This window comes from Puntigrus tetrazona, chromosome 4, assembly GCF_018831695.1.
Source record: "Puntigrus tetrazona isolate hp1 chromosome 4, ASM1883169v1, whole genome shotgun sequence".
NCBI classification, from domain to species: Eukaryota; Metazoa; Chordata; class Actinopteri; order Cypriniformes; family Cyprinidae; genus Puntigrus; species Puntigrus tetrazona.
In genome coordinates this window covers 9,577,213-9,602,999 of record NC_056702.1, presented here as the reverse complement: position 1 = coordinate 9,602,999, position 25,787 = coordinate 9,577,213, and the positions used below count along the sequence as shown (strand labels likewise).

Genomic DNA, 25,787 nt, shown 5'->3' with positions numbered 1-25,787 from the left:
CGTGGTCAGTTGTTAGCAGCTATATGGTAAATAGTAGGGTTGACATATGGCCCGATAGCATGGATTCACCACGGACTGTAATTTGTTCAGAGATTACTTCCGAGCTTGTGTGTTCATGCTTGCACTGCGCCCTTGACTACAGCAATTAAAATAAAACCGAATTGGGCTGTTCTCAAACATTGACTCGATCTGACTGTTTTGAGGAACTGTCGCATCACCAGGCAACACCCTGTTAGTTTATCCGTCCGGGGGAGTACAGAGAGTCGGACAGGAGCAACAGGGTCAGCTTGAGCTGCAACGATGGATTGCCAGAGCTAACACAGAGAGCCCATCTGCCCGCAGGCAGGAGCGGATCCACTCAGATGCCCATTGTGCTGCAGACTTCTGTGTGCCTGAGTGAGGCTGCACATGCTAATGTGTTGTTGCTCATCGATAGCCTAAAAACAAAAGCCACCTTTCACCTTCCAACGTAGCGCTCGAATTTTCTTTCGCATTTTAAACATGAGAGACGCGGGAGCTGCAAGCGGGTGCTGGGCGGTCCGTGGATGATTTGAGAGAAAATAAATATTTAGCAAGAACTGATTCTGGGTTATTAGAGGGGGCTTAGCATACACTAACTTTCAAAAGTTAGAGGTTGATAAGGTTGTGTTTTAGATTGCAAGGATCCATTAAAATGACCAAAAATAATAGTTAAGACCTGTATAATAGTGCACAATAGTTATTTTGTACTTTCTGTTAATCATAATCCTAAAAGACCACAGATTTTCATAAAAATGTTTTTTAACAGTGATGTTAAGCAGTAAATAAACAAATTAGATGATTTCTGGAGGATCAGGTGACACTAAACACTGGAGTAATGAGGCAGAAAATTCAGTTTTAATATTTATTAATTCCATTTTAAAATATATTAAAACAAGTGTTGTTTTAATGCTATTTCACAAATCAGTTTTTACTTTTTTTTTTTTTGTTTTTTTTGTCAAATAAGTGACAGAAACTCCAAAAGCAACATTAAAAACGTACCGAACGGCAGTGCATTTAACAATTATTTTTAACACATTTTTTAAAAGGATTTTTTTTATTTTTATTTCCATTGACAGTGTAAAAGGAGATTGTTTATCATGCATGATGTTATGTATGAGTGTTTATACATTAAAAAAAATAATAAATACAACATAGCTCTTTTATTTGTTTTGCAAGTATTGTAGATGTCCTGTACTTTTTCAAGGACTTAACGGCAATACCCAAATGAGCAGTTTAATGCAATAACAAACCCTTTCAGTTTATTAATTGTAACAGAAGAGCTTTTTTAATATAAGCATGACCTTTATTAATCCTTTGATACCCATCATCTCCACAATATTTGTTGCTTTCACTTGAAGTGGCTGCTGGGATATCAGCATGCTGAGCGTGCCTGTGTGCATTTGATCTAATCGCTGAGAGCAGAGCAATGCACACACACACACACACACACACACACACACACACTCCACTCCTTCACACATCCCCGCTGCTCTTTGTTGGAACATTGTAATCAGTGGCCTCCATTGAATTTACATGCCTTGTTTCCACATCTCTCTTCCCATATATGGAATATTTTTAGCCCTCTGTGTGTGTGTGTGTGTGTGTGTGTGTGTGTGGTTAGGTTGTAGTTCAGAGCTACTGTAAGGAATGGAGCCAGTAAGTGTGTGCGTGCGTGCATTAGAGAGGCACTAGTGTAAACCAGCCAGAGAGAATAAGGAACAGAGCTGCAGGATAAAAGACGTTCAGAGCATATGTGCCAGCTGACACTCGTGCACATGGTCTGGTCTGTCTCAAGCACATCAGTTCAACTCCGCTGCATCAGCACACACCACCTCTCCAGGGCCACTCACAAACCCCAGGCATCCTCACCGCTGCCTTCATGCTCTAACTCTCTTCTGAAACCGGCACACATGCACAATGCAACAGCCTTGAGATGAATCGAGCGGAGGAATAGCAGGAGAGAGATCGCTGCCATTGGAATTCTCAGATCGAATCCTTGGTTTGCAAAAAAAAACATTTTATAGATAAGCAGAAAACTAGTCTTCTCATAGACATATCTCTCTCTGCCATTCACTTCTGAGACTTGATTGCAGTGTAATTCATGCAGACGCGTGAATGGTTAACGTTTTTCACATTTTTGTAATTTTTACTTGTACTTTATACATTCATTCAGTAGCGTCACGTTCAGAAATGAGCAAAGGGTTTTCCTAGAGTTTATGAGCAGAGATGCTTTTCCTATTTAAAACCTTACCTAACGACTTTTCTGTCGTTATATCGTTTAGTGCGACGGACAATGAAAAGTTGAGGTTTACTCGGCCCTCTTGCTCGCACAGGGAGCTAGCTAATGTCTCTCTTTGGTCATTTTTGAAAGTGATGCTGCTGGTCTAATTGGATTCAATGGTCTATGCTAAGCTATGCTAAAAGTGCTATCGCCAGACCCCAAGATCGGCTGAATGGATTCCAAAATGGTAAAACTCAACTTATTAACCCTGGGGGAGTTGAAGAATGAGCGAAGTGTCCTTTTAAACGTATAATTTTTTTTTTTACCCAGACACACATGCACATAAAATAAACATCTTGACAAAATACGCATTGTTGATGAACTTTCCTTTCTAAGATCCTGTCTAATCTTTTCTAGTATCTTCTCTCATCTCAATGAATTTTTACGAAAGACAGCATCGGCTGGCCGTAATTTCACAACACGCTGACAATAATTCACGATTATTCCTTCACTCCTCAAGACTCTTGTTTACTTAGCCTGAGGCATTAGGTAAACAAATGATCTCTCGCTCACCCGGACAAAGCCTGCTGTTTGTGACGAGCGCTCGTACAATGAGATCACTCGTACCTCGTGAGTCTCCCTACCGGTCTCTACCTCTCCCTCCCATCAGGCCATTGTCTTCTTCCCACCGTCGATCAGCATCTTAATGGTTTTCTGTCCAAACAGAGCTCTCATTAATGAATCTAGGCTGGTGAAGTGTGAATCAAAGAGGATGATCAAAGGTCACCCGAGCTATGGAGGCCCTGAAGCCCCCGCACCTGTGGGCAGCGGCACATGATTTTCATATTCTCCGCCACCCCTACACTTCCTGTGAAGTCACTGCGGAGCCGATCGCCTTTTCATTCGCTCTTTTGTTTCAACACGATTGTTCTTCAACCCCTTGCAATTGTCTTTCCAACCTCTGGCTGTCATTTATAAATCTTTCTATATTTACGGCTGTAGTTTATTGCTAGGTAACTGGTATCCCAGCAACATCGGAATGCTATCTGATCCTTGACCAGCGAGTGTTTTTTTTTGTTTTTTTTCCTGTGAAGTGGCCATTGGCCTTTTCGTTTGAGCAGCTACGCGGTTTTCAGAGGAAAGAGAGCAATGATGACGTGCAGTGGCTTGTTTGTGTCGTAAGCAGACGCAAAAACCTCTAGGTCTAGGAGTCTTTAAAATGGAATTCCCCGTCAGCCCCTGGAAGTGAAAGTCATTTTGCACTGTGTCAACATTTTCATGTTTGAGTATCATAACATTTAATGGACATGTCTTTTTCTCTTTGTCTTACCCTCTCTTTCTTCCTTCTCTCTCGCTCTCCAGACTGTTCAGTTTGTCCAAGGGATCTTTGTGGAAAAGTATGACCCCACAATAGAAGACTCATACAGAAAGGCAAGTTCTGCATCATTTTTATTCTACATAAGATGTCAAACCAATGTCCTTTTAATGGTTTCCAGACTCAAAACCCAATTTATTGTTTGTATGTATATATATATATATATTTATTAAATGTAATATTTATGTAACCTTTTTATAGGCCTATTTCTAAAGCAACCTTTCCAACACTTGCTACATCTTATTTCACGATATGCTAATTTTTTCTATTACACTCATGGGATTTAATATTTCGGAATCGTCTCCGTTTCAAACAAAATAATTTTATTTACCACCATTGCAACCATTTCTTGCAATCGTGACATTATACTGCGTACTGTGTGACTTTGCATCTAGGTGTAGCTACATTTATTGAATTTCTGCACATTTTCAGAGAGGCCCATTGTCTATTAAGATCCATTGTCATCTTAAGCCCATTACAAAAAAAAAAAAAATGTGGGAAAATCTTTCATCCTCGCATTAAAGCCACAAGTTTTGTGGGTGAAAAAAAAAAAATGACTGTAAATTACTGTTTCGCTCACAAAAGTGTGCAGAACATTGGTAAATGTTCCTGAAAGTTTCCTTTTAAATCATGACACTAGAAACAAAGGACAATAAATAGGATTGAATCAGCTACAAATGTGGAATAACCAATATATAAAGTTAAATTCTGTATTTATGTACCAAATTGTTCCACCGGACCCAAATGGTGCAGCGCTTTGCATAAAAACTAAATGGCTCCTATTATAATCAATGGAGCCGTCTATAATCAATGAACTGGAAATGGCCATCTGTGACACAGTTTGCTGACTATAATACAAATTTCTGCTTATGTCAGATTTTTTTCAGTTGCAATGCGGGTATATCGTGACAATCTCTATCAGTTGACACATTTCAACAACGTCGTCCACCGCCTCGCCCCTAGTAACACACCTCAAAGAAAAGCGCTGCGTGTGTGTGTTTGTGGGATGTCTCATCGACCCAGCGCACAGACCGCTCCGTTAGATGATGTTTGGATTTTAATGACCTCTGTGCAAGGCCTTGAGACAAAGGCTGTGTCTAAAAATGAACCCTCACTCAAACAGTAAAAGGAAGTCCCATCTTGACCAGCACCTCCCTTCCTCGTTGTTGCTCACGCTGCTGTCCCACGGGCACTTCCTGTAGGCGAGGCGCTGATGACGTACAGTTCCACATTTTATCAGTGCAGATTTTATGCCTCGCACACAGAGGCGCTAAATATATTTTTAAATGCTCGAGTTGCACTTAATATTGAACTTCACTTAAAGTAGGAATTTTATTACAGTGAATGATGAAACGACAACACAATGTTTAAAAATTATTTAAGCGCTATGGATATGTTAAGTCCGTTCAACTACAGACTTACAAAGCTATGAACAGATTTTTCAACCATAAAGTGACTTTTATCTTAAAATTTAAAAAATTTAAATGTATCTAATTCATTTATTTATGTTTTTTTTATTTAATTGTGTCACACATAATTACTGGATCCCTCTGTTTACAAACTTTATAACTATTATTTTTAATAATTACTGTACGTTAGTGCAGGATTAATCGCATGCAAAATAAGTTTTTGTTTACATAATATATATGTTGTGTGTGTGTGTGTGTATATTTATTATGTGTGGGTATGAATACACAAATGCATGTATATATTTAAGAAAAAATTTACGTTTATATAGTAAATATATGTATTGCATCAGTTATATGAATATAAATAATACATAAAACAGTACATGGTCAGAAAAAAATATGTACATGAAAGCAGATATTAATTTTATTTTATATATATATATATATATATATATATATATATATATATATATATATATATATATATATATATATATATATATATATATATATAAAATATTGATTTTTAAACGATGTAGCAAAAATTCTTTGTGTGTAATAATTCCATATAAAGTTTTTTTTTGAAGACATGTTACTGATTTTTGTTGTTGTTGTTGTTTCTGTGTCTTTGCAGCAAGTGGAGGTGGACGGACAGCAGTGTATGTTGGAAATTCTGGATACTGCCGGAACGGTAAGTTTGTGATCAGAACTTGGTTTAATAACTTACGTGCTGCTTTAAAGAGTTAATGTTTTTTTTTTTTACATGCAACTGGTGTTTAAATGTCTTTTGACGTCACAGCCAAGATAAAATGGTGTACGCTAGCTGCCAGTATCAGTATACAGCAAGTCATCCATGCTAACTTTAAACAAACAACCTGGAGATTAAATTGATGGTTTGAAATCAATGGGACTAAAACCTCAAAAGAAACAAATCAGACATTTTAAAAAACATTTTTAAACCGATTGCTGTTGAAAATTTCTCACGGTGTAAATCAATCACCTTTGTGAGCTGAGAGCTGCAGCGGAGCTAAATGCGCTGTATTTGCCTCCGGTCTCCCCCTACTGTATGTTAAGTGATAAATAAATGCGTACATGTGCATCCTCGTCTGATTGGTGCAGGAGGTTAGAGAGCCATTTCGTCCCCCGTGGGGGATAAGGACATCTCTCCAGTTCTGCGAGCCCCTGTTTTACAACTCCGAGTTGTGGTGACAGATGGCGAATGTTGTCCTTGGGCTCTCTGCCCCAGAATGGAGCCACGGTCAAATGAAACCGAGCCAAAGAAGCTGAGAATATTCCTGTCGGAGATGTCAACTACAAATTGGCTACAGTTTTTGTACAGTAGGACTGGCGCTTGCTCTGAAACGGTCGAAGTATTATTCAATCTAGTTCCAGTTGTAAAAAAAAAAAAAAAGGAGACTCCAGAACACGGTCATAATTGAAATGGTCAAAGACAGCATGACTTTAAAGAATAACAGTTAAAGTCAATCTGAAAATGGCGTAGTTGAAATGAACTACGGTTCTGTCATCGTTTCCTCGCCTTCATGTTGCTCTGAGCATATAATATGAAATGATTTGATAATGGTTTATGCTGCTCTTTTCATTGTAATGAAAGTAAATAGCAAGCTAATAGAAATCTTCGTGGAAGAAAGTAAGTCTGTAGAGTTCTTTGAGTTTGTTTGTGTGGATTTCTCCCTCACAAATCCTAAGCTCATGCCCACTCGCTAGCACATTTAATGAGACGCCGTTGTGTCCTCTGGAGAGAGAAAAACCATTATTCTCCTCCGTAGCCTTCCTTCACTAGACACATTACACGTTCCCTTTGACAACCGTCTTCATTCTCCGTGGGTTTTAGAAGCTCTTGACCACCCAGAGGAGACGAGGCTGCGGAGCTATTGCTGTGCCTCTGGCCTTATTATCATGTCCATCTGAGCCATCTGAGAGTAAAAAAATGTTTATTCATGTAAAATATTGCAACTTTAACTGTGTATTTGAAAGCGAGACGCTACAAGTAAAAATACTGTCTTTAAGTGCGCTGTTCGTTTTTGAGATTTTGAGCAAAAAATGCTGAAAATATCCTAAATACCTTTTAAGTGTGTCTTTCTCATCTGTTAGTGTCTGTAAATTTCGAATGCAATGCATATCTTGCCATTTTGTCAAAAAGAGACTTTTTCTTCTGCACCGAGCCAGATTATCTTAATTTAGTTTTCTTCTTCTCTATATTCTGAAGGTTTTCACAGAAGTCTTTGTTTGTGCCTGGTTTTGTACAACACTTTAATTTTTTTAAATGGTGAAAGTGTGTTTCACCCCTGGCTGTTGACAGTATTTTCTGATTTATGGAGGGCTAAAAATAGATGCGCTATATCACCTCTGTAAAAAGCTTATATTTCAACAAAATGAAACACAATGTTAAGATTTTTAGTGTATGTTATTTTGCGCATAATTAATGCATATAATGCACATTTAAACATAACATTCCTGTAATTATTAATGTAACCAGTCAGCTTATTGTATTGCTGAAGGTGATATCTATTGTTTATTATTTTAACCCTTAATATATGTAAATAATTCCTTTTGAGTATATCGGTAGCCAGTCTTCAGTATCGCATGATCCTTCAGAAGTCATTTTTTTGCTATTAATATTTGTCTTCCTCGATTTTTGAAATCAGATGCGGTGCTTAATGTTTTTGAGAAACTGTTCTTTGTTAAATTAGAAATTTCGAAAAAATGTATTTGAAATGAAAATATATTGTAATGTTATACATTTCTTCGCTGTACAAATATTAATTTAGAAAATTAAATGTGACGTCAAATTTTCCATCATAAGTTCCATCGGGTTAAATGAAACACATTTGCATTGCATTACATATTTATAATATTTATTAAAATCGTACGACCATTTAAAGTATCATCATGTTTGAGCTTTTGTTATTTCTTTAATTTTTCCACTGCTTTATAAGTTGTTATTCAGTCATTTAATATAATAATAAACCAGTAGTTTTTGCACAGTATTATTTAGTGCTTTGTGCTCTCCGTGTTTTGTAGTGTTTTAAAGATTTGTCATCTCCTCCGTACACCATCTGAACACTTCACCTCCTCTTTCTCTCCCTCTCAGGAACAATTCACAGCCATGAGAGACCTGTACATGAAGAACGGCCAGGGCTTTGCACTAGTATACTCCATAACGGCACAGTCCACCTTCAACGACCTGCAGGACTTGAGAGAACAGATCCTGCGGGTCAAAGACACGGATGACGTGAGTCAAGCTCTTCATCTTTCATCTCACCCTGCATCTGCTTTTTCACACCCACCCTGAGCCCTCACGCTCGCCATCGTCAATAAGGGTAACCTTTCTGCCGCGGAGAGGCTCGTCTTTGCTGACACGAGAGCAGAGTTTTTCCCTTCTTGTCCACTTTCCTCTGTTTGACAGTTCTGGTTGAGCAAGCAAAAGAAAACTTTTTTTTACTTCAGGTTTATTTTGATTTGATTTACTGAAATGTTATCGCTGGAGGTCGCTGTTAGACGCAATGATAATGTTTCAGTGTTTTTTTTTTTTTTTCCCGAAACCATCATGACTACGAATAGTACACAGCCACTACGTTTTTTTAAAAAGCCTGCGTGAATCATATTCGCTGAGAATCCAACAACTTTGAATTAAAAACGATTGACTAACTGTTGCAAAAAAATAACTCTGCGTGAGCGTTCCTTAAGATATAGTGCATTTTATCACTAGGCTTGGATTGAATTGTGGCCGTTTGTTAAAAGGCAATAAACCCGTGTAAAAGGTGTGTGTGTGTAAGAACTCGTTCTGAACGGTTTCTGAGAAAGATGATAGTGTGACGACCTCAGTTGACCTGCGCTATTTCTGTCCACTTCCTCCGCTCAGCTGATTTAACACAGGACGTTTCTCTTATTAATTCTGCCTAGGCTGCTTGCTGCTTTTCGGTTGTTGTTTTTTAGCCGTTCGCACAGTGCCCACTTAAATCAAACGTGTTTTTCAACGCTGAAATCAAAATGCTTTGTCTCATAGTTTCACTTCTGCTATTTCATCTGGACCGTCTCTCGGTCGAAATAAACGAGAGATGTGTGGGAGTTTCTAGTTGCGTTTGTGTTGTTCTGTGCAGATATGAATGCATCTAGTCTCTAAATGACTAAAGGGGTGTTGGCGCTCTCTTTTTCTGTAGTGTCTTTTTTCAAGGAAGTACAACAGCTGATGAAAACTTCGGCCCCTTATGAATGATTTCTGCAAATATAGCAATATTAGCGACCCAGTTTCTGCGAATGCCTCCAAATTGCTCCATGGGTGAAAAACAAATAGAGAAGTTGGAAATGATGACCATGTAAATTTTAAAAAAAATTTTTTCTGTTGTAGTCAGTTTCTTAACTACTGCTCAGTTTGAATTGTCACTTCTCAAAAAGGCATTAGCTTTTTTTGTGTTAATCCCCAAACCGTTGTATTGACGCTTGACGACTCGTTTAAATCTGAAAACTCAGTCAAGTGTTTCTTTTCAGGTGCCAATGATCCTGGTGGGTAATAAGTGTGATCTGGAAGACGAGAGGGTGGTGGGAAAGGAGCAGGGCCAGAATCTGGCCCGTCAGTGGAACAGCTGTGCTTTCCTGGAGTCCTCTGCGAAATCCAAGATTAACGTCAATGAGGTGAGAATGACTTACAGGTGGAAAATAAGGCCTCTTTTTACCCATTGGGTTACAAAAAGGCACATACTTCACGCAAAAGCAGAGCTTTTACCATTTAAGACTGTATTCAAGGATTTATTTATTAGAGTACATGGCGACGCTTTAGTATAGAGACCAGTTTTTGCATTTAACTAGTTGCTTATTAGCATACATATTATTAATGTATTGGCCGTTTATTGTTTCTCATAAAGCACATATTCTTCATTCCCAATACCTAAACTTGACAATCTCCTCAATAACTTTTCATAAGCAGCAAATTAGGAGTTTATTCAGGCAGAAGTCGTAGTTAATGGTTTGTAAAAAATAAGAATTTGTCCTAAAAAAAAAAAAGTGACCAAATACATGGCTTCTACTTAATTGAGGCCAACAGAGAATTTTTGTAAATGGTAGAGTTGAAAAAAGGCGTAGAAACAACTTTCACTTGTGAAATTTCCAAAAATGTTCCTATCTAACTACAAAGAAATGGCAACACGTGATTTTTGAACATTTTGAGCTAACTTAATCTTAGTTTTTATTCCAACTTCTACCAGTAGGGGCAGTATTTAATACTAAAATATGAAAGGATGCTCATATATGAGCTTTTTCATTATTGTTGTCTTTGATATTTTAAATCTGGGGAGGTGGGAATTGTTTTTCGTTCAGCAGGCTGTGCGTGGGCATGATCTTTTCCCAGTATTTTGAGTTGGGGGTCTTCTGACATGCCTGTGCTGGCGTCACCGCGGAGCTGAGGACTCAGAACGGTGTCATTGTCAGCTAGTGATATCTCTCCATGAAAGCGTAGTCACACATTAGCAAAGCAGGCAGTCAGCTGCAGCGCTCGGACACAGAGCGTCTTTTTGTGAGCAACACGACTCTGCCTACATGACATAGAGCTGCTTTGAGCTCCGTCAGTCGGTTAGCAGTATGAATGTGTGTAAAGAGAACAGGGCGAACACAGACACATATAAAAACCCTTGTGCTCATCTGGAGTCCTGTAGTTTATGAGAGGTTACTGGAGGGCAGAAGGTGGTGATGTGCGCTTTATTTTATTTATTTTTTTTATCCTGCTTGGGCGTTGCTCCAGGATTATTCATTTACTTGTGTCAAAGCGCAGACCTGCTTCATCATCAAAGTCGCAGACTCTCTCGTAAGCGAAATACAGATACCGATTTAATGGATCTTTGGTTGGACGCTCTCTCAATAAGATAATGAAGAACTTCAGTTGCGAGTGACCGCAGTCGAAGTGATTCATCATGTTCAGTTAATACAGCCAGAGCCACTTGCTTTTCACAAGCTTTCATGTTTCCTGTCTTAGTCATTTGAAGCCAGAATTACTAGAAATCCATTAATAATCAGTATAGAGTTAAAAGCAGTAGGAAATGTTATTTCATAAAATTAACAAAAATTATAAATAAATATATATATATATATATATTAATATTAATATATATATTAATAAATATTATATATATATATATATATATATATATATATATTAAATATATATATATATATATATATATATATAAATATTAATATATATATATATATATATATATATATATATATATATATATATATATATATATATTAATATATATATATATATATATATATATATATATATATATATATATATTAATATATATATTATATATATATGTATATATATATATATATATATATATTAATATATATTAATATTAATATATATATATATATAAATATTAATTATATATATTTATAAAACTTAAGTCCAAAATCCAATTAGACATGAAATTCCAGGATTAGAAAGTGAGTTAAGTGCTAACAGGACTCTCTCTCCCTGACTTTGAACTGCATCTGTATGTTTTTGTTTATCAGCTTTCCATTCAGTGAGAGAGGAAAAAAGCCGTTTATCGATTTGAAGGGGTTTAGGCAAGTCCATTTGCTCTGTTAGCCTGCACAAGTTTGCTGTTTTGTGCTAATTGTCCAAACCTTTTAGCGAGGTGCTTCCTGTACTTCAGCATCTGTTTATCTGGCGTAACCGAGATCATCTGTTGTTATGTATAGCAAAGAATGGATTATGAGCTTATCCCTCTCAACTCGCATCCCAAATCTGCCTCTCTACACAACACATGGTAGCAGAGATCTTGTTACAAATCCCGCTACGTTAACCGTGTTGTTTATTGTCGGCAGCAGACGCAGACATTGTGTTTCTGTCTTCCACAATGGCTTATCTCTGGTCATCGAGTAAAAGCTGCAGATGTTGTGTGGAACTGATTGATGAAGCGGGAGCCGGTTTCTCCCTCTGGGAGCTGCAAACATCTGTGTGGGGAAGTGTCCACACCTCTGAGGGAGTGATTTCTCTCCGTTTCAGGCGAGAGCGGTAGTACTCGACCCACTTCGGGAGCCAACGCGTTGCATTCGTGTGTTAAAGCCACATTTTCAAAACGTCATCGGAGTCGAAAGCTTGGTCTCGTGGTTTTGCGATGAATCTGATCTCATTGCTACAAAGCAGGCGGCGTACGGATTCCACACATCACTAGACATGCAAATAAAATTAGAGGAAAGTTAACTCTGATTGGTTAGTAGGGGTGCGTCACTGTGACTTGACTTCCAATCATAGTTTAACTTAAAAGTTTTTAGTTCTCATGAAAGCTGTATGTTTAACAGGAATGTAACGTGTATTTATGAGTTAAACAAATGCAGGTCAGCTATTGATTTGACCTCTCTGTCAATGGGAAATTGAAAAAATGTGAAAATGTGGGTCATTGGATCATGTTCTCTATATGACGGGTTTGTTGTTTTTGTTTAGTTTAATTTGATTTTTTTTATATATATATATATAAAATTTTATATATTTGATTTTTTTAATTTTGGTTAATTTTATGCATGCATGTATTTATATAAGTGTGTGTTAGTAGGTTTTTGTTTTGGATTTTTTTGCGCTTTATTTTTTGCTATTTTGTTTTTATTACATAAGTAATTATTTAAACAGTAAAAACTGTTTTGTATATGATTAGCAAATACCTCAGCAATTTCATCTTCAATCTACAAAACGGTTTTGGAGCCGTAGTGACACTAGATGAATTCTGAGGCAAACGCATCTGGTCTGTATTCAGTGAGAGGTGTGTGTGTGTGTGTGTGTGTGCAGATCTTCTATGACCTGGTCCGGCAAATCAACAGGAAAACTCCCGTACCTGGAAAGGCACGCAAAAAGTCCACCTGCCAGCTCCTCTAATATACAGCTGTTCTTTTGCTCTGAGCCAGGTAGGATCTCAATAATGACTGGGTTCTGTTCAGATCTATAAGCGACTGCGCTTCCATTCAACTCACTTTTTTTCTTGCTGTCCTCCTGCAGGTCTGATTTACTGCTGTGTCTTTCAGCAGTGCCAGCATTCCGACGTTACTAAAACCTAACATCGAATGGACTTTCCTATGTGGTGATGCCCCTTTAACAAACCAACCAACAACCAACCAACCAACGGATTCAAGGCTACAGTACCATGACAGTTTTTTGCACATAGATAACCATCATCACTTTCCAATGTCGCGAGAAAGAGATTTTTACATATAAATATATATAAATATATATTATGTATTAAGTATGCAACTGAATAAAACGATTAAATACAGAGCTAGACAAAAAGAATTTTAAAAAAAATCCAGAGCCTACACGCAGTGTTATTGCTAACGGAGACGGCCACTGTTGTAAATGTAAGGAGGGAATGTCTAACCAGGCTGTGCACGTTGCCATGGCAATTACAATGATATTTATAATCACCACTATTTTAGCCAGAGAGGAGAGGAAGTCCAAAGAGCTCCTATATAAACCATTACAGCTAACGTTCACTTCTTTTGTATTTTTTTTTTTTTTTTTTTGATGAACATTTTGTAACTTTTGTTTTGCTTTTATTCTAAACATGATTTCTTTATCTTCTGCCTTTTTTTTTTTTTTTTTTTTTTTCTCTCTCTTTTATAAAATTACTAGATTTTTTTGCTCTATGGAAATGCATATTCACAACTGTTTGATGAGTTTTAGGAAGAAACCTGTGGATACATGTACGTGTAAAAAGTTAAAAAAAATATAATTTTTTTTCCTGTCACTATCATTGTCCTTAGCCTCAGATGTTGCCTTCGAATACGTGTTAAGACCTTTTTTTTGTCTCTCTCTCTCTTTTTTTTTTTTTTCTTCTGAAGATTAATTTACATGATCTTAGGTCCATCTCATACTCCACGCCGGGTTTCTTTGTTTTGTTCACAAAGAACTTTGTACAGCAGGCTTTTTTCAAAAAGGGGGTATTAAAAAATGGGTTGGACGGTTCAGTTTTAGTATCCCTCTGAAGCTCATCTTTCGGGTGGTCTCGTAATAAACGGTCCAATCGGTCTTGACCAAGCTGATCCTGATCAAATGTAGGTCATAAACGCAGTATATATTTTAAAGAATTGGGGTTTTTAATACGCAGGAAAAACCAAACGTACAACAAACCGTTGCCCATCTCCCCTTGCTTGCTGATTCATCTGGTGTAAACTGAGGATATGAAAAACCAAATATCGGATCCTGTCAGTAAAGAACGAGGAAAAGATGTCTGTTAGTGACTGTTTTCGACTTTGTAATAATTTTCCCTGTTTTCTGTCTGTTGGATTAACTGAATGTGGGGGCTTTGTGTTAAGCGAGGGTGAAAAAAAAAACAAAAAAAACAAAAAACGGGAAGAATCGATTTTGCAAAATTTTAAAAGAATTAATCGTGCATCGAGTGCAAACGCAAAGAGCGTTCGTAAAAAAGAGCCGAATGCGCAGTTGTAGCGTTCGATACCGGTCTTGTCGGACATCGAAACGCCTCTTTGCGGGGTGCAGCATGCCGTATGTACGCGTGATGAATTGTTTATGAATGCTTTGAGGATTTGCACTGTGTAAAGTGAAGAACGCGACTCCCAGGGAGCGTCCGAGCAGCGGCCGACCACAAAGAGTCGCGTTATCCTTCTGCAAGCAAATGCCTTGATGCTTTTTAGGATTGGAGGGGGAAGGGGGAACTAAAGAAAATAGAAACTTGACGTGAGGACCAGGACTGAGACGGAGGCACAGTATTTTAAAACGCAACATCGTCCGCTTCTGATGGGTCGGAGGTGGGTGGGGGGGTGGTGGCCATGTGTCAACTTAAAAGCCTTAATTAAAAGTGGTGCAATTTTGTATAACCGAGCATCTGTAGTTTAATAAATTGGATTGCCATGCAAGGGCTCCCAAGAAGCCAGTTTTGCCACTTGAATGTTTTGTGTATTGTTTCAGCGTTTTCTGTCAGTCAAATAAAAAAAAACCCAACGAAACCGTTCAAGTCAGTCTCTGCCACGGCGGCACGTTTGCTGCAAAGGTGTCGGTATCGCTTTAAGACCGAATCGGGTGATGGAGAAGAATCCAATCTGGGGTTTGGTGCGTAAAGGAAAAGGAAAAGGAACAGGGTGACCGGCTTCTTTCACTTCTCACAAACTTAATGGGTGGGTTTCAGTGATATGCTTTTCTGCAGACGGCCTTGTTATACATGTAGTCCAGTGCTTTATCCATTGATGATATGTTCAGATGCCGTCTGTGGTCTGACCTGTGATTACAGACCTTACATCACTTCTGAATACACCCTCATTTAGCAACATGATTCACTTTACAGTTCATTCAGAATAAACACACAGACCTGTTATGCAGCCTACGTGCCACAAGATTAGACGGATGTTATTTAATGGCAGACAAATGTAGTTGGTGAAAGGTCGGAGACGGACGGATCATTTAAAATGATTGCCTAGAAATGTAATTTGACAATTTAGTTAGACAAGCAGGCGTGTTGTCATTTAATTTAAATATTATTATTGAATGGTTTTTAAATCGCATTTAAACGATATATTATGAAATTGCACAAATGTAAAATGTTTCTAGCCTATGTAATATCAATTATTTTGTTAACGGATAATGTAATCAAGTTTATAAAAATACTACAATAAAAAAATACATGTGACAACATAACTAGCAACTTCATCTATATATACATATACATACTCATACACACATATATACATATACACATAAATACATATGTATATAATGCATATATATATATATATATATATATATATATATACACACATACACACATATATACGTATATATGTCTGTATAATATATGTATTGTATGTATATATATATATATATATATATATATATATATATATATATATATATATATATATATATATATATATATATAATTTTTTTAATTTTTTTAAAAAAATTTTTTCACATTTTAATATATATTTTGTGCGTATAAAGATGATGACCTCCAGCGCGCGAGATGGCGCTGTTCACTTCTAGTTTTTGGAAGTACATCCAGTATTCGAATAGAAGAACAACACGACATGTGGGGAAAACGCTAGTACTAACCTACCTTTTCACTTTTTTTTTTAAGGTCGATACAATGTAACTGTAATGTTGACGAACAAGGCTGGTTAGCGTTCGAGCTCCGTGTGAATAGAATGCCGGCGGCGTTCTAGAACCATGTGTTGAGCTCAATTAGGTTTCGGTCATGTATCTCGGGTGCTGTCGTAGAGTTCGTCTGCTTCGGAGTCCGGCGGCGGTCTGCCCTCGCAGAAGCCTGTCAGATGTCCCCGTCTCCCCGGATGACAGGGAGCCCGGCTCCGAGGACAAGCCCCGGAGAACACGCAGAGCTCCGGGGAAAGCGTCTGTCCTTCTGTTCCCCGGCCAGGGCAGTCAGTTCGTCGGTATGGGAAAAGGTCTCTTGAAGTATGGGAACGTCAAAGACATGTTTGATGTCGCCGAGAAGGTGCTGGGCTATGACCTGCTGTCTCTGTGCTTGAACGGACCCGAGGAAGACCTGATGAAGACCGTGCACTGCCAGCCGGCTGTGTTCGTCTGCTCGCTGGCTGCTGTGGAGAGACTGAACCGGGAGAACCCCGCTGTAAGTTATACACGAGGCAGCGTCGTGCATGAATGATTGATGTGTGGTCAGGTCAGTGATAATGATGTCCGACCCGTTGACCCCCGTCTGTAGGCCGTTGAGAGCTGTGTGGCTGCGGCAGGTTTCAGTGTTGGGGAGTACGCTGCTTTGGTCTTCTCTGGTGCAATGAACTTTACTGAAGGTAAAGCTTTTTAAACGCAATGCAAGAGCTATTTGGATTGCATTTATACAAGTTCGAAACATATCCAGATCACATTTGTCCCCTAAATAAATAAAAATAAATACAATTTTATATATATATATATATATATATATATATATATATATATATATATATATATATATATATAAATAATTTTTATAGTATTTATATAAACTGTGTTTATAAGCTTAAATGAAAATGTAGCCTTACATAGGTAAAATAATAAAATTGCTAAAACTAAAACGCACATTTAATTAAAATAAAAGGACAAAATCAAATAATAAAATGGCTAAAACTTTAACTAAAATATATTAATTATAATATTTTGATATTTACATGTGTATATTTATTATTTATATTAATATAACTTGTATTACATTTAAATCTGTTAATATATAAATGTAACGTTTTTCTGAAAAAAAAATTAATATGCATCCACAATGTGTGTGTGTGTGTATATATATATATATATATATATATATATATATATATATATATATATATATATATATATATATATATATATATATAATTTTATTTTATTTATTATTATTATTATTGCGTATAAATCAACAAGGAAGTATCATTATGATGTACAGTAAGTACCTTTATGATCAGTACATCATCATAATACATTTTTTTCCAATACATTAAGAAGCATTGTAATAAAAATATCACATTCCACAAAATGATACCTAAAAGTAGTCTTCTCTTTTGTATGCAAAATACAGTTTTTCATATTGGAGATTCACCCTCGTTTATTTATCGTAATGGTCTTATCTGCTCACAGCTTTGTTTGCAGTTAAGGTGAGGGCAGAGGCAATGCAGAAGGCCTCTGACCTTGTACCCAGCGGCATGTTGTCTGTGATTGGCCGACCTCAAGCCAACTACAAATCCTCCTGCGTCCAAGCGAGGGAGCACTGTTCGTCTCTCGGCATCCGAGAGCCTGTGTGCGCCATTGCCAGCTACCTTTTTCCGGATGGGAGAGTAATAGCCGGCCACAAAGAGGTAAGATCCGTCATTCGGAGCTTTGTTCACGAGAAACATTTTTGCCGTTTCGTTTGCGCTATCGACTTTACAGTAAGGCTAGAAAAGTGTATGTGTTTCAAAAAAAGTGTTTCGATTTTGTGATTTGAAGCCCTGACCGTTGAGACCAGCTGCGCTTTTAACAAACGCTCTTTCACACAGACTTTGGATTTCCTTCAACATCGCTCCAGAGCGCTGAACTTAATGAGAACGCGGTTGCTGCCGGTTAGCGGGGCCTTTCACACCGCCCTGATGGAGCCAGCAGTCGAGCCTCTGAGAGACGTCCTCAAAAAGATAGAGGTACGGCGGCCAGAGATCTCTGTGCACTCCAATGTGGACGGCAAGCGGTACATGCATGACAAGCATGTGCGCAAACAGCTGGTCAAACAGCTGGTGTCTCCGGTGAAATGGGAGCAGACGTTGCATGAGATTTATGAAAGACACCAGGGGCAGGACTTCCCTTACACGTATGAGGTGGGACCTGGGAGACAGTTGGGCTCAACGCTACAGAAGTGCAACATGAAAGCCTTTAAGAACTACACGCACGTAGATGTTGTATCGCAATAGGACCCGTGTGCAGGAAAACGTCTTCTTTAAAATCAATGCAAAAAAGCCAAACGGTTTGTTTTTCTTTTTAAAAGTTTTATTGCGCTTGTTGGTTTGGAAAGTCCAGCTTCCTTTAGTAGTGCAGAAATGCTTTTAGAGGAAGAGGTAACAATTCATTGGCCCAAATATCCAGCAGTAGACCCAAAACACACACACAAAAAAAACAACCTTTGTCAAAATCCTGCACATATTGACTTATATGTGAACCAGCACTTCATTCAAATCAGTTATAAAAGAGATTTTAAAATAAGCAGTTTTCTTTAAAAAATCAGCTTCGGTTACATTTGAGCCAAAGACCAGCTCTTGACCCCCTCGATGTCACGTTCAGCCTTCATATTCGTTCCAAGTTATAAGGAAGATGGAAACGGTGACCAGAAGTAAAGCAGATGCTAGTATACACGTGGTCCTGCGAGACCAGTCGGCAACGGGCAAGTTGGATACCTGAGAAGAGACCACAAAAAATATTCAATTAGTTTATATACCAGGTTTGCCACTGCCGAGGTTTTTTTAATTATACGTTTTTAAGCCTACGTGAATGCGTTGAAATGAACAAGATCCTAAACGAATCAGAATTTCTGTAGAAAATACTTTTTGTAAAGCTGTTCATACTCCTCAAAGTGTGTATGCGGCTAGAAATTGTGCTTTTGCCGAATTTTTTCTTTAAAAATCCCCCAAAGAGTTACAGAAAAAGCGTAGAAACGCATTAAAAACTGGGAACCATCAAATGCAGACTCTAAATAATGATAAGATATTATTAAATAATAATAATATTCAGCAGGGACTTCTAAAATTGATCGAAAGTAACAGTAGAGACATTCCGATAATATTCCATTTCAGATAAATGCTGTTCTCTGGAACCTGCTGTTCATTAAAGAATTCAGAAAAAGAAATGTTGTGGTTTCCATAAAAATATAAAGTAGCACCGTTTTCGATGTTGATAAGAAGTGATTGATGATAACGTTTTGTTTATTTTGCTCAAGCGAATGCAGGCCATTTGAGACTTCTCTACCTAAGATTCATTCATACAGGTACAGACGCAAAATCATTTTTGCCCATACCAAGGCCGCCCACTTCTTGGCCTCCTGGCGGCCATTTTGAAGATGTGGAACCAGCCAGGACGTCCTCAGCACTGGCATAATTTTGGACCCCCAGACGTTGTTGAAGATCCTGCTTAAAACAAGTTGCATCGTTATAACCAGACGTTAAACCGCACCTAATCCTGTATCTTCATCTGAAATACTTGAAATGCTCTCATCTCACCCAGAGAATGCTCTCCTGGTTAGGACGTACGGATAGATTCCAAAATTCAGGGGCTGCCATTGGAGGGGCAATTGTTCGCGCCACTTAGAGTCCAATTCGTCCCCTATAAGAGCCAGCTGTCGTCCGATACGCTGGGAAACTCTGCCAAAACAGACTTGCGTGTTAAATCCAGTGTTGCATTTTACAACCGAACGTTTCTGAACAAACGATTACCTCGTATCGACGTTATAGCGAGTGCTGTGGTCTACCTCACCAGGTCCAGCCCGGAGGGAAGTGACGTTTTTTCGCTGTTTCGTTTCTTCCACCATTGTGCTCTGAAAAGTGTGCGATCATGTTTATGAAACCAACCCGGCCGTCTCTTGCATCACATATAAACCATGCATTTGCCTAAACTCGGTGTTCTGTTTCCTCTCTCTCTGCCGCGGTTCTCGATTTTTGTTTGCGTGGAGGAAGAGGACTTTGCTATTGCGTCCTGCCCTTTGTGGTCTCACGTGACCCGATCCTGTAGCTATTGCTTTCAACGAGCGCCTGTCGCTCTGTAAACACGCAGGCCATGTGACCCGAGGACGCTGGGTGTGTCTTTTGTCTGTTGCTGCCATAGAACATGACATCATTGCCCATACAGACGAGTTTCGAGAAACACCTGCAGCCATAAAAACAACTTCCTGCAGCGCCGGAGGACTCTGGCCTCTCTGGTAATAAAAGTCGGAAGGACGCAGACGCGCACGGCTCGCAAGGCACCGTAAAGCTGACTCAGTCCTCACCTTTGGCCTTGCTTTTCGCCGTTTGACGTTGCGCAAGCGAATGTGATTAAAATGCATTTCGCTTATTTGCGGTGTAAATAATAAACACATTTATCATTCATGAGGGTCTAGTAGGAGACAAACAAACGTGTTTTCACTCTCCTACATGTGACTGTTGAAAACATCAGGTTTGATGCAAATGCTCATTCAAATCAGCCAAACTGCTCAAAGCTGAACAAACTGCATCTTTTTTTTTTTTTTTGTTTGTTTTTGTTTTTTTTTTTTGAACGCTGTTTATCGTCGTAAAACAGGGTGTGAATGTCTTTTGTGTAATAATATCAACCATTATGTCAAAATAAACTGTGACGCAGAACTTTTTTTTGGAGACCTCCGTCATCATTCTAAAGCCAGGAAAAATCCAAGTATTTGAAAACTTAATTTCTGACTTTTATTAAACGTTTTCTTCACCGTTTGATATGAACTAGAATATTAAACACCCCCTCTCTCTTCAAATGCAAGTCTTTATATTAATCTTTAGATGGCTACAAAGTACTAGTTTGTACCCTCAGGCATGCTGCTTAATATTTTAAACATATATTTTTAATATGTGAATATTTTGCACCCATTTACCGTCAGCAGTCAACATGTTCCTATTTAGCTTGATAACAAAGGACAGGTGCATAATGGTAAACAAAAGCAAGATCATACCTTGTTTGTAGATTAAATCGGACGCCGCCCTGCAACATTTCAAGATATGGTGTTAACATGAGGAAGATTTGTTGTCGGTATTACTTGTAATATAAAACTAGTAATGCATATTTGTCAGACTTACAGCAGCGTCCTTTAATCTTGCTCTCTTCCTGTGATGTGTCCCAGTACACTGATCACCCGCAGCCACGCCTGCAGCTTTACACTCAGGAAGCGGCGATGGGTGTCACTTCATGTCTGGCCAATAGAGGAGGCCAAAGGGTCTGATACCACTACATTGATTCATGAAGCACAGATCTCAACTGTTTAGATGCATGAGCGGCCAAAAAGCAGACACTGAGGACTTTTCTTACATTTTTAAAACATCACTGGCTTTCATCTCCTTCCTGTATTTGGCAGGTGTTGAGTTGTGCGTTCAGTAATGGCCAGTGTTATGCTTCTTGTAACTTATTTATAAGTCCTACTTACCTAAATTGTACTTTCAGCCACTTTGCTGACCTTAATGTTCACAACGCCACCTGGCTGCTTTGCTGATAAATACAAATAATTCATAATAAATATTAATGTTCTCTTTCACATTTTCTATATACAGTGTTTGTAAGTTATATGTATTTACTGTACGTGTATGTAATGACAGATCGTTAACGTGTAATGTACATTTAAGGACACCGTTAAATGTAAATAAATTAACACGTAGGCCTACCCATTTTTTAATACTACCGTTATTATCTACAATTTAAAATAATAATATGTGCTTATCTAAAAGAAGTGTATGAATTACGTGAAATGTTCCCTCAGTGAGGTACACCCTGGGATGATTTTCACATGCGTGCTTCACACTTCTGCTTCTCCTTCATCTCCTGCTCCAGTGCATCTATAAATGTATTCACAATTTTACTTTCGCGAGACATTCGTAGTACGCTGTTAATTAGCGTACACTTTCAAGTGTGAAATTAAAGATATTTAATTAGTCATCCTTCCGCGAGTTTGTCGACTTTTATTATGAAACCGCTTCGAAGCTTTTGTTTTGAAATGTACGAACCGGAAGCGCGGTTGAGCAGTCGCTTCACACCGTTATGGACCACAGTGGTAAGGAGGGAAATTTATAGTGTTCGTTCGCAGGTTTATATCTGCAAAAACATGTTTCTTACAGCCACAACATATCTGCGCCGTGGTTTTAGATACGTTTGCGCATAGATAATCGAGCTACGTTATGAACGTGCCTAGCCGAAGACCTTTTCCTACATCTCTATCGGTTATGGCCTCTTATGTCAATGTGGCGTTAATCTTCCACTAGAGTCCATTAGACAAGTTCTGTTCAATCTCTAAAGAAAGTCTCCGGCATATTGTAAATAAAAACGCAAATACGTCCTCCGGTTTGGTGGATATATAACATAATTATGCGCGCGCGCTTTGTTTTGTCTGTTGCAATGCAGCTTTACTGCTTACATGAGATCGCTCACATTAGTGTCACCATGAACCTCGTCGAAAACAAGTCTCATTCAAGCGCGAGTCTTTTTTCGTTTATGTGAATACGATGCGCATGAATCAGTGCAGCCTCCAAGGAGGTATTTTTTTTTTATATCTGTCGGTTTGTCTTTAACGCCCAATGAAGGTCAAAATAAACGATTAATTTCTCTTTTTTCCACGCAGATAATGACATGCAGGGTACGGACGGGCCGTTAGGTGGTCCTGATGTCAGGAGGAGGATCCCGATCAAGCTTCTTCCCAAACAGGCCAGGAATAAACCTGCCCCTCGACCCCAGAGACCAGCGGGACGGTTAACATCCAAAGCCCACTCCGCAGAAGAAGGTATTGTGTCTGTATTGTTTCACTAGAAATAGTGCATTTAATGCTATTTCCCCCCATCAGACGTTACAATGCACTGCAAGTGGGGCTCGTTTTCTGACCTGTGTTTCTTCTAGGAGGGTTTAACTTCAAGCAGGAGGACCGCTTCGATTGTGGCGTGAAAGCCGGAGACGCTTTTGCGAGCCAGCGTCGGTTCCCACAGCAGCTGTACTGGGATTACAAGGTGAAGGTCGCATCGAATAATCACCCACCTCTCAGGTGCACGCGTTTGAAGTGTCACCAACACTCTTTGTCTCTCTTTTTCTAGCTGAATTTGATCGGTGAAAAGGATGAGACGCCTGTTCATTTCTGTGACAAGTGTGGACTGCCAATTAAGACATACGGCCGTATGGTGAGAATAGATGATGTGCAAAATGAATGCGTGCGATGTGCGGGACGCAGCTTTTTTTGTGACATGAATAAATACGTCCATGACTCCGTTTATTTGTTTCTTTGCAGATCCCATGTAAGCATGTTTTCTGCTACGAGTGTGCGTTGCATCACGAAAGGAAGGGTGATAAGATGTGTCCAGGGTAAGAACAATCTCTCTTTATGAAATAATTCTTTTATTCAGAAGATTTAGATTTTTTAAATGAGCGCTGCACTTTTGAACCTTTTTGTATCTATCAAATAAATCCGCGGGGCAACAGTTTTCAGAACCGATAATAAGAGAGGTTTATTGAGCACCAAATTGACTTTTTAGAAGAAGGATACTGAAGTAATTGGTTTCTGAAAATTCAAAACGGGAATAAATTACAGTCTTACAATTTATTAAAATAGAAAGTAATTATTTAAAATCGTAATAACATTTTACATTATAGCTGTTTTTGTTGTATTTTTGATCAAATGCGGCCTTAGTGAAATAAGATACTTCTAACAAATTCGATCTTTATTCTTTACTTTCCATTTATTTCTATTCCTTTTTTATATACATTTAATGTTGAATCATTTTCTACAAATATGTTTTTAACCCAATCAAATTCTAAATGTTTTTATGCAAGTGGTAATGTGCGAAATTAAGCTGAAATCCAATTAAAATAGTCTCCAACAACAAAAACTATATTTAAATGATAGTAATTGTCGCTTACATGCACCGATATAATAATGCATTTCAATCCAGTTGAGTAAAATCTGCCTACATAAACTAAAATACCACGTATAAAATTTGTCGTTCTGCAATAAAAATGCTGATTTATTGTTATGAATTGATTGTGAGGTACATAAATGCATAAATATAGATATAGATATATACATAGAAACACACACACACACACACACATTGTTTTACTGAAGCTAACTTCTGTACTTAAATAAATACATAAATATAGATAGATAGAAACACACACATTGTTTTACTGAAGCTAACTTCTGTACACGTCCTCTTTGTTCCCAGCCTGAACATGTACAGCTGTACAGACCCGGTCCAGCGGATTGAACAGTGTCACCGCGGCTCTCTCTACATGTGTAGTATCGTTCAGGGCTGCAAACGCACCTATCTGTCCCAGAGAGACCTGCAGGCTCACATCAACCACCGGCACATGCGGTCCGGCAAGAGCTCCAGCAGCCGCTCTGATTCTCTCCACCTTCCCCCCGCCTCGGAGGTGTCCGACCGCTTCCGTGTGCCCCCACCTCACCTGCCCAAACCCCATGTGCTCATCCCGCCCCCTCTGGCTCACCCGGGACACGACCCCTACAGCCAGCCTCCCTCTGCCTCCCACGACGACCTTCGACCCCCGCAAGGCCAGCCGCCGGGAGACATGGGACCGTCCCGCTCTCTCGCTCAGGAGACCTTCCGAATCTCGACCGTTACCACGCGGAAGCACAGCAACCTCATCACGGTTCCCATCCAGGACGATTCGGCGAGCTCCGGGCCGTCCCGCGACCCCCTCCCCCAACCCGGCAACGCTCCGCCCCCTCACCATCACCCCGGAGACTATCCAGGGCAGCCGGTGGTGACCCATCCGCATCACATGATGGCGCCGCCTCAGCAGCACTCACGCCCCCCGCCGCCTCCCCATCAGTCATCCCATGCCGCACCCCGGACAGGGCTCAAACACGCCTCACATGGTGTTCAATCAGGCCCCTCCGCCACTGTCGTCCGTTCCCCCTCCCATCACCCCGCCTCCCGGACACCTCATCGGTCAGATGCCCCCATTTATGAACCATCCTCCTCCGGGGCCGCCCCCTCAGCACGGAGGTCCCCCTGTGAGTGCTCCGCCTCCCCACCATTACAACCCCCAGTTTCCTGAGGACAAGAGCACGCTCAGCCCGCCGTTCAACCAGCCCGGGGGCATGAGTCCAGGAATGTGGCCAGCGCCCAGGGGGCCTCCTCCTCGAATGCAGGGTCCCCCTCCGCAGGGACAGATGCCGGGGCCCCATCACCCCGATCAGGGCCGCTACAGACCGTATTACCAGTAATAACGTGCTTTTTGTCGTTGCTGAATAAAGTGATTTAGTATGCAAACCTGGCAGGGATTTGAACGGATATTTTATAGTCTGAAACTATTAACTGTATAGTAAAGGTCAGTACTGAACGGTGTTTTAAATCTTGTTGTCGTCAAACATTTACTTTTTAATAATTCAGCCCATACATGCTGCATTTTAGGGGCTTTTGTTGATCGTTGAATGTGTTGTTTCATGAATGTAATCAAAATTAAATGTACAAATTAAATGTTTTTTTTGCCTTCTTTATTTAGCATCTCATATATAGTGCCTTAAATGTTGCTTTTTATATTAAACACTGAAACTTTTTGTTT

General features: G+C 39.1%; 4 protein-coding genes across 5 annotated transcripts in view; 3 read left to right on the top strand and 1 right to left on the bottom strand.

The window, feature by feature from the left end:
* The window catches only part of rap1b (RAP1B, member of RAS oncogene family), a 44,623-nt gene extending 29,619 nt beyond the window's left edge, over positions 1-15,004 (top strand). Inside the window, exons 3-8 of the mRNA XM_043238005.1 lie at positions 3,605-3,673; positions 5,661-5,717; positions 8,139-8,279; positions 9,536-9,679; positions 12,834-12,949; positions 13,041-15,004. Of these exons, the coding sequence (XP_043093940.1) occupies positions 3,605-3,673; positions 5,661-5,717; positions 8,139-8,279; positions 9,536-9,679; positions 12,834-12,920 (498 nt within the window). The 3' untranslated portion in view covers positions 12,921-12,949; positions 13,041-15,004. The remainder of the gene's footprint in view (positions 1-3,604; positions 3,674-5,660; positions 5,718-8,138; positions 8,280-9,535; positions 9,680-12,833; positions 12,950-13,040) is intronic.
* A 1,013-nt stretch (positions 15,005-16,017) lies between these two features.
* mcat (malonyl CoA:ACP acyltransferase (mitochondrial)) lies at positions 16,018-19,362 on the top strand. Its single transcript, XM_043238004.1, has 4 exons — positions 16,018-16,638; positions 16,732-16,819; positions 17,631-17,848; positions 18,029-19,362. Exons 1-4 carry the CDS (start codon positions 16,246-16,248, stop codon positions 18,431-18,433), a joined length of 1,104 nt encoding a protein of 367 aa, XP_043093939.1. The 5' UTR covers positions 16,018-16,245; the 3' UTR covers positions 18,434-19,362.
* On the bottom strand, positions 18,488-21,431 carry bik (BCL2 interacting killer). Of its 2 annotated transcripts, none has more exons than XM_043238006.1 (6): positions 21,308-21,431; positions 21,184-21,212; positions 19,946-20,046; positions 19,733-19,873; positions 19,531-19,642; positions 18,488-18,913 (listed from the first exon to the last, which is right to left on the bottom strand). In XM_043238006.1, exons 3-6 carry the CDS (start codon positions 20,038-20,040, stop codon positions 18,797-18,799), a joined length of 465 nt encoding a protein of 154 aa, XP_043093941.1. In that variant the 5' UTR covers positions 20,041-20,046; positions 21,184-21,212; positions 21,308-21,431; the 3' UTR covers positions 18,488-18,796. The 2 variants fall into 2 exon arrangements, with proteins under 2 accessions (XP_043093941.1, XP_043093942.1); XM_043238007.1 differs by having other exon boundaries at positions 19,531-19,639; positions 21,308-21,430.
* A 754-nt stretch (positions 21,432-22,185) lies between these two features.
* Positions 22,186-25,706, top strand: cbll1 (Cbl proto-oncogene-like 1, E3 ubiquitin protein ligase). Its single transcript, XM_043238003.1, is given in 7 exon segments — positions 22,186-22,272; positions 22,837-22,995; positions 23,109-23,215; positions 23,300-23,383; positions 23,491-23,564; positions 24,425-25,042; positions 25,044-25,706. Coding segments are annotated over 7 exon segments (1,461 nt in total). The 5' UTR covers positions 22,186-22,259; the 3' UTR covers positions 25,450-25,706.
* Positions 25,707-25,787: the final 81 nt, after the last annotated feature.

What these genes read in the sequence shown, in the direction of transcription:
- mcat (XM_043238004.1), top strand. Translation starts at nt 16,246, where the DNA reads ATGTATCTCGGGTGCTGTCGTAGAGTTCGTCTGCTTCGGAGTCCGGCG. An exon ending in TGAACCGGGAGAACCCCGCT is followed by an intron (nt 16,639 to 16,731) that starts GTAAGTTATACA and finishes CCCCGTCTGTAG; the next exon opens with GCCGTTGAGAGCTGTGTGGC. An exon ending in TGCAATGAACTTTACTGAAG is followed by an intron (nt 16,820 to 17,630) that starts GTAAAGCTTTTT and finishes ATCTGCTCACAG; the next exon opens with CTTTGTTTGCAGTTAAGGTG.
- bik (XM_043238006.1), bottom strand. Translation starts at nt 20,040, where the DNA reads ATGGTGGAAGAAACGAAACAGCGAAAAAACGTCACTTCCCTCCGGGCT. An exon ending in CGCTATAACGTCGATACGAG is followed by an intron (nt 19,874 to 19,945) that starts GTAATCGTTTGT and finishes CTGTTTTGGCAG; the next exon opens with AGTTTCCCAGCGTATCGGAC. An exon ending in ACCAGGAGAGCATTCTCTGG is followed by an intron (nt 19,643 to 19,732) that starts GTGAGATGAGAG and finishes ACTTGTTTTAAG; the next exon opens with CAGGATCTTCAACAACGTCT.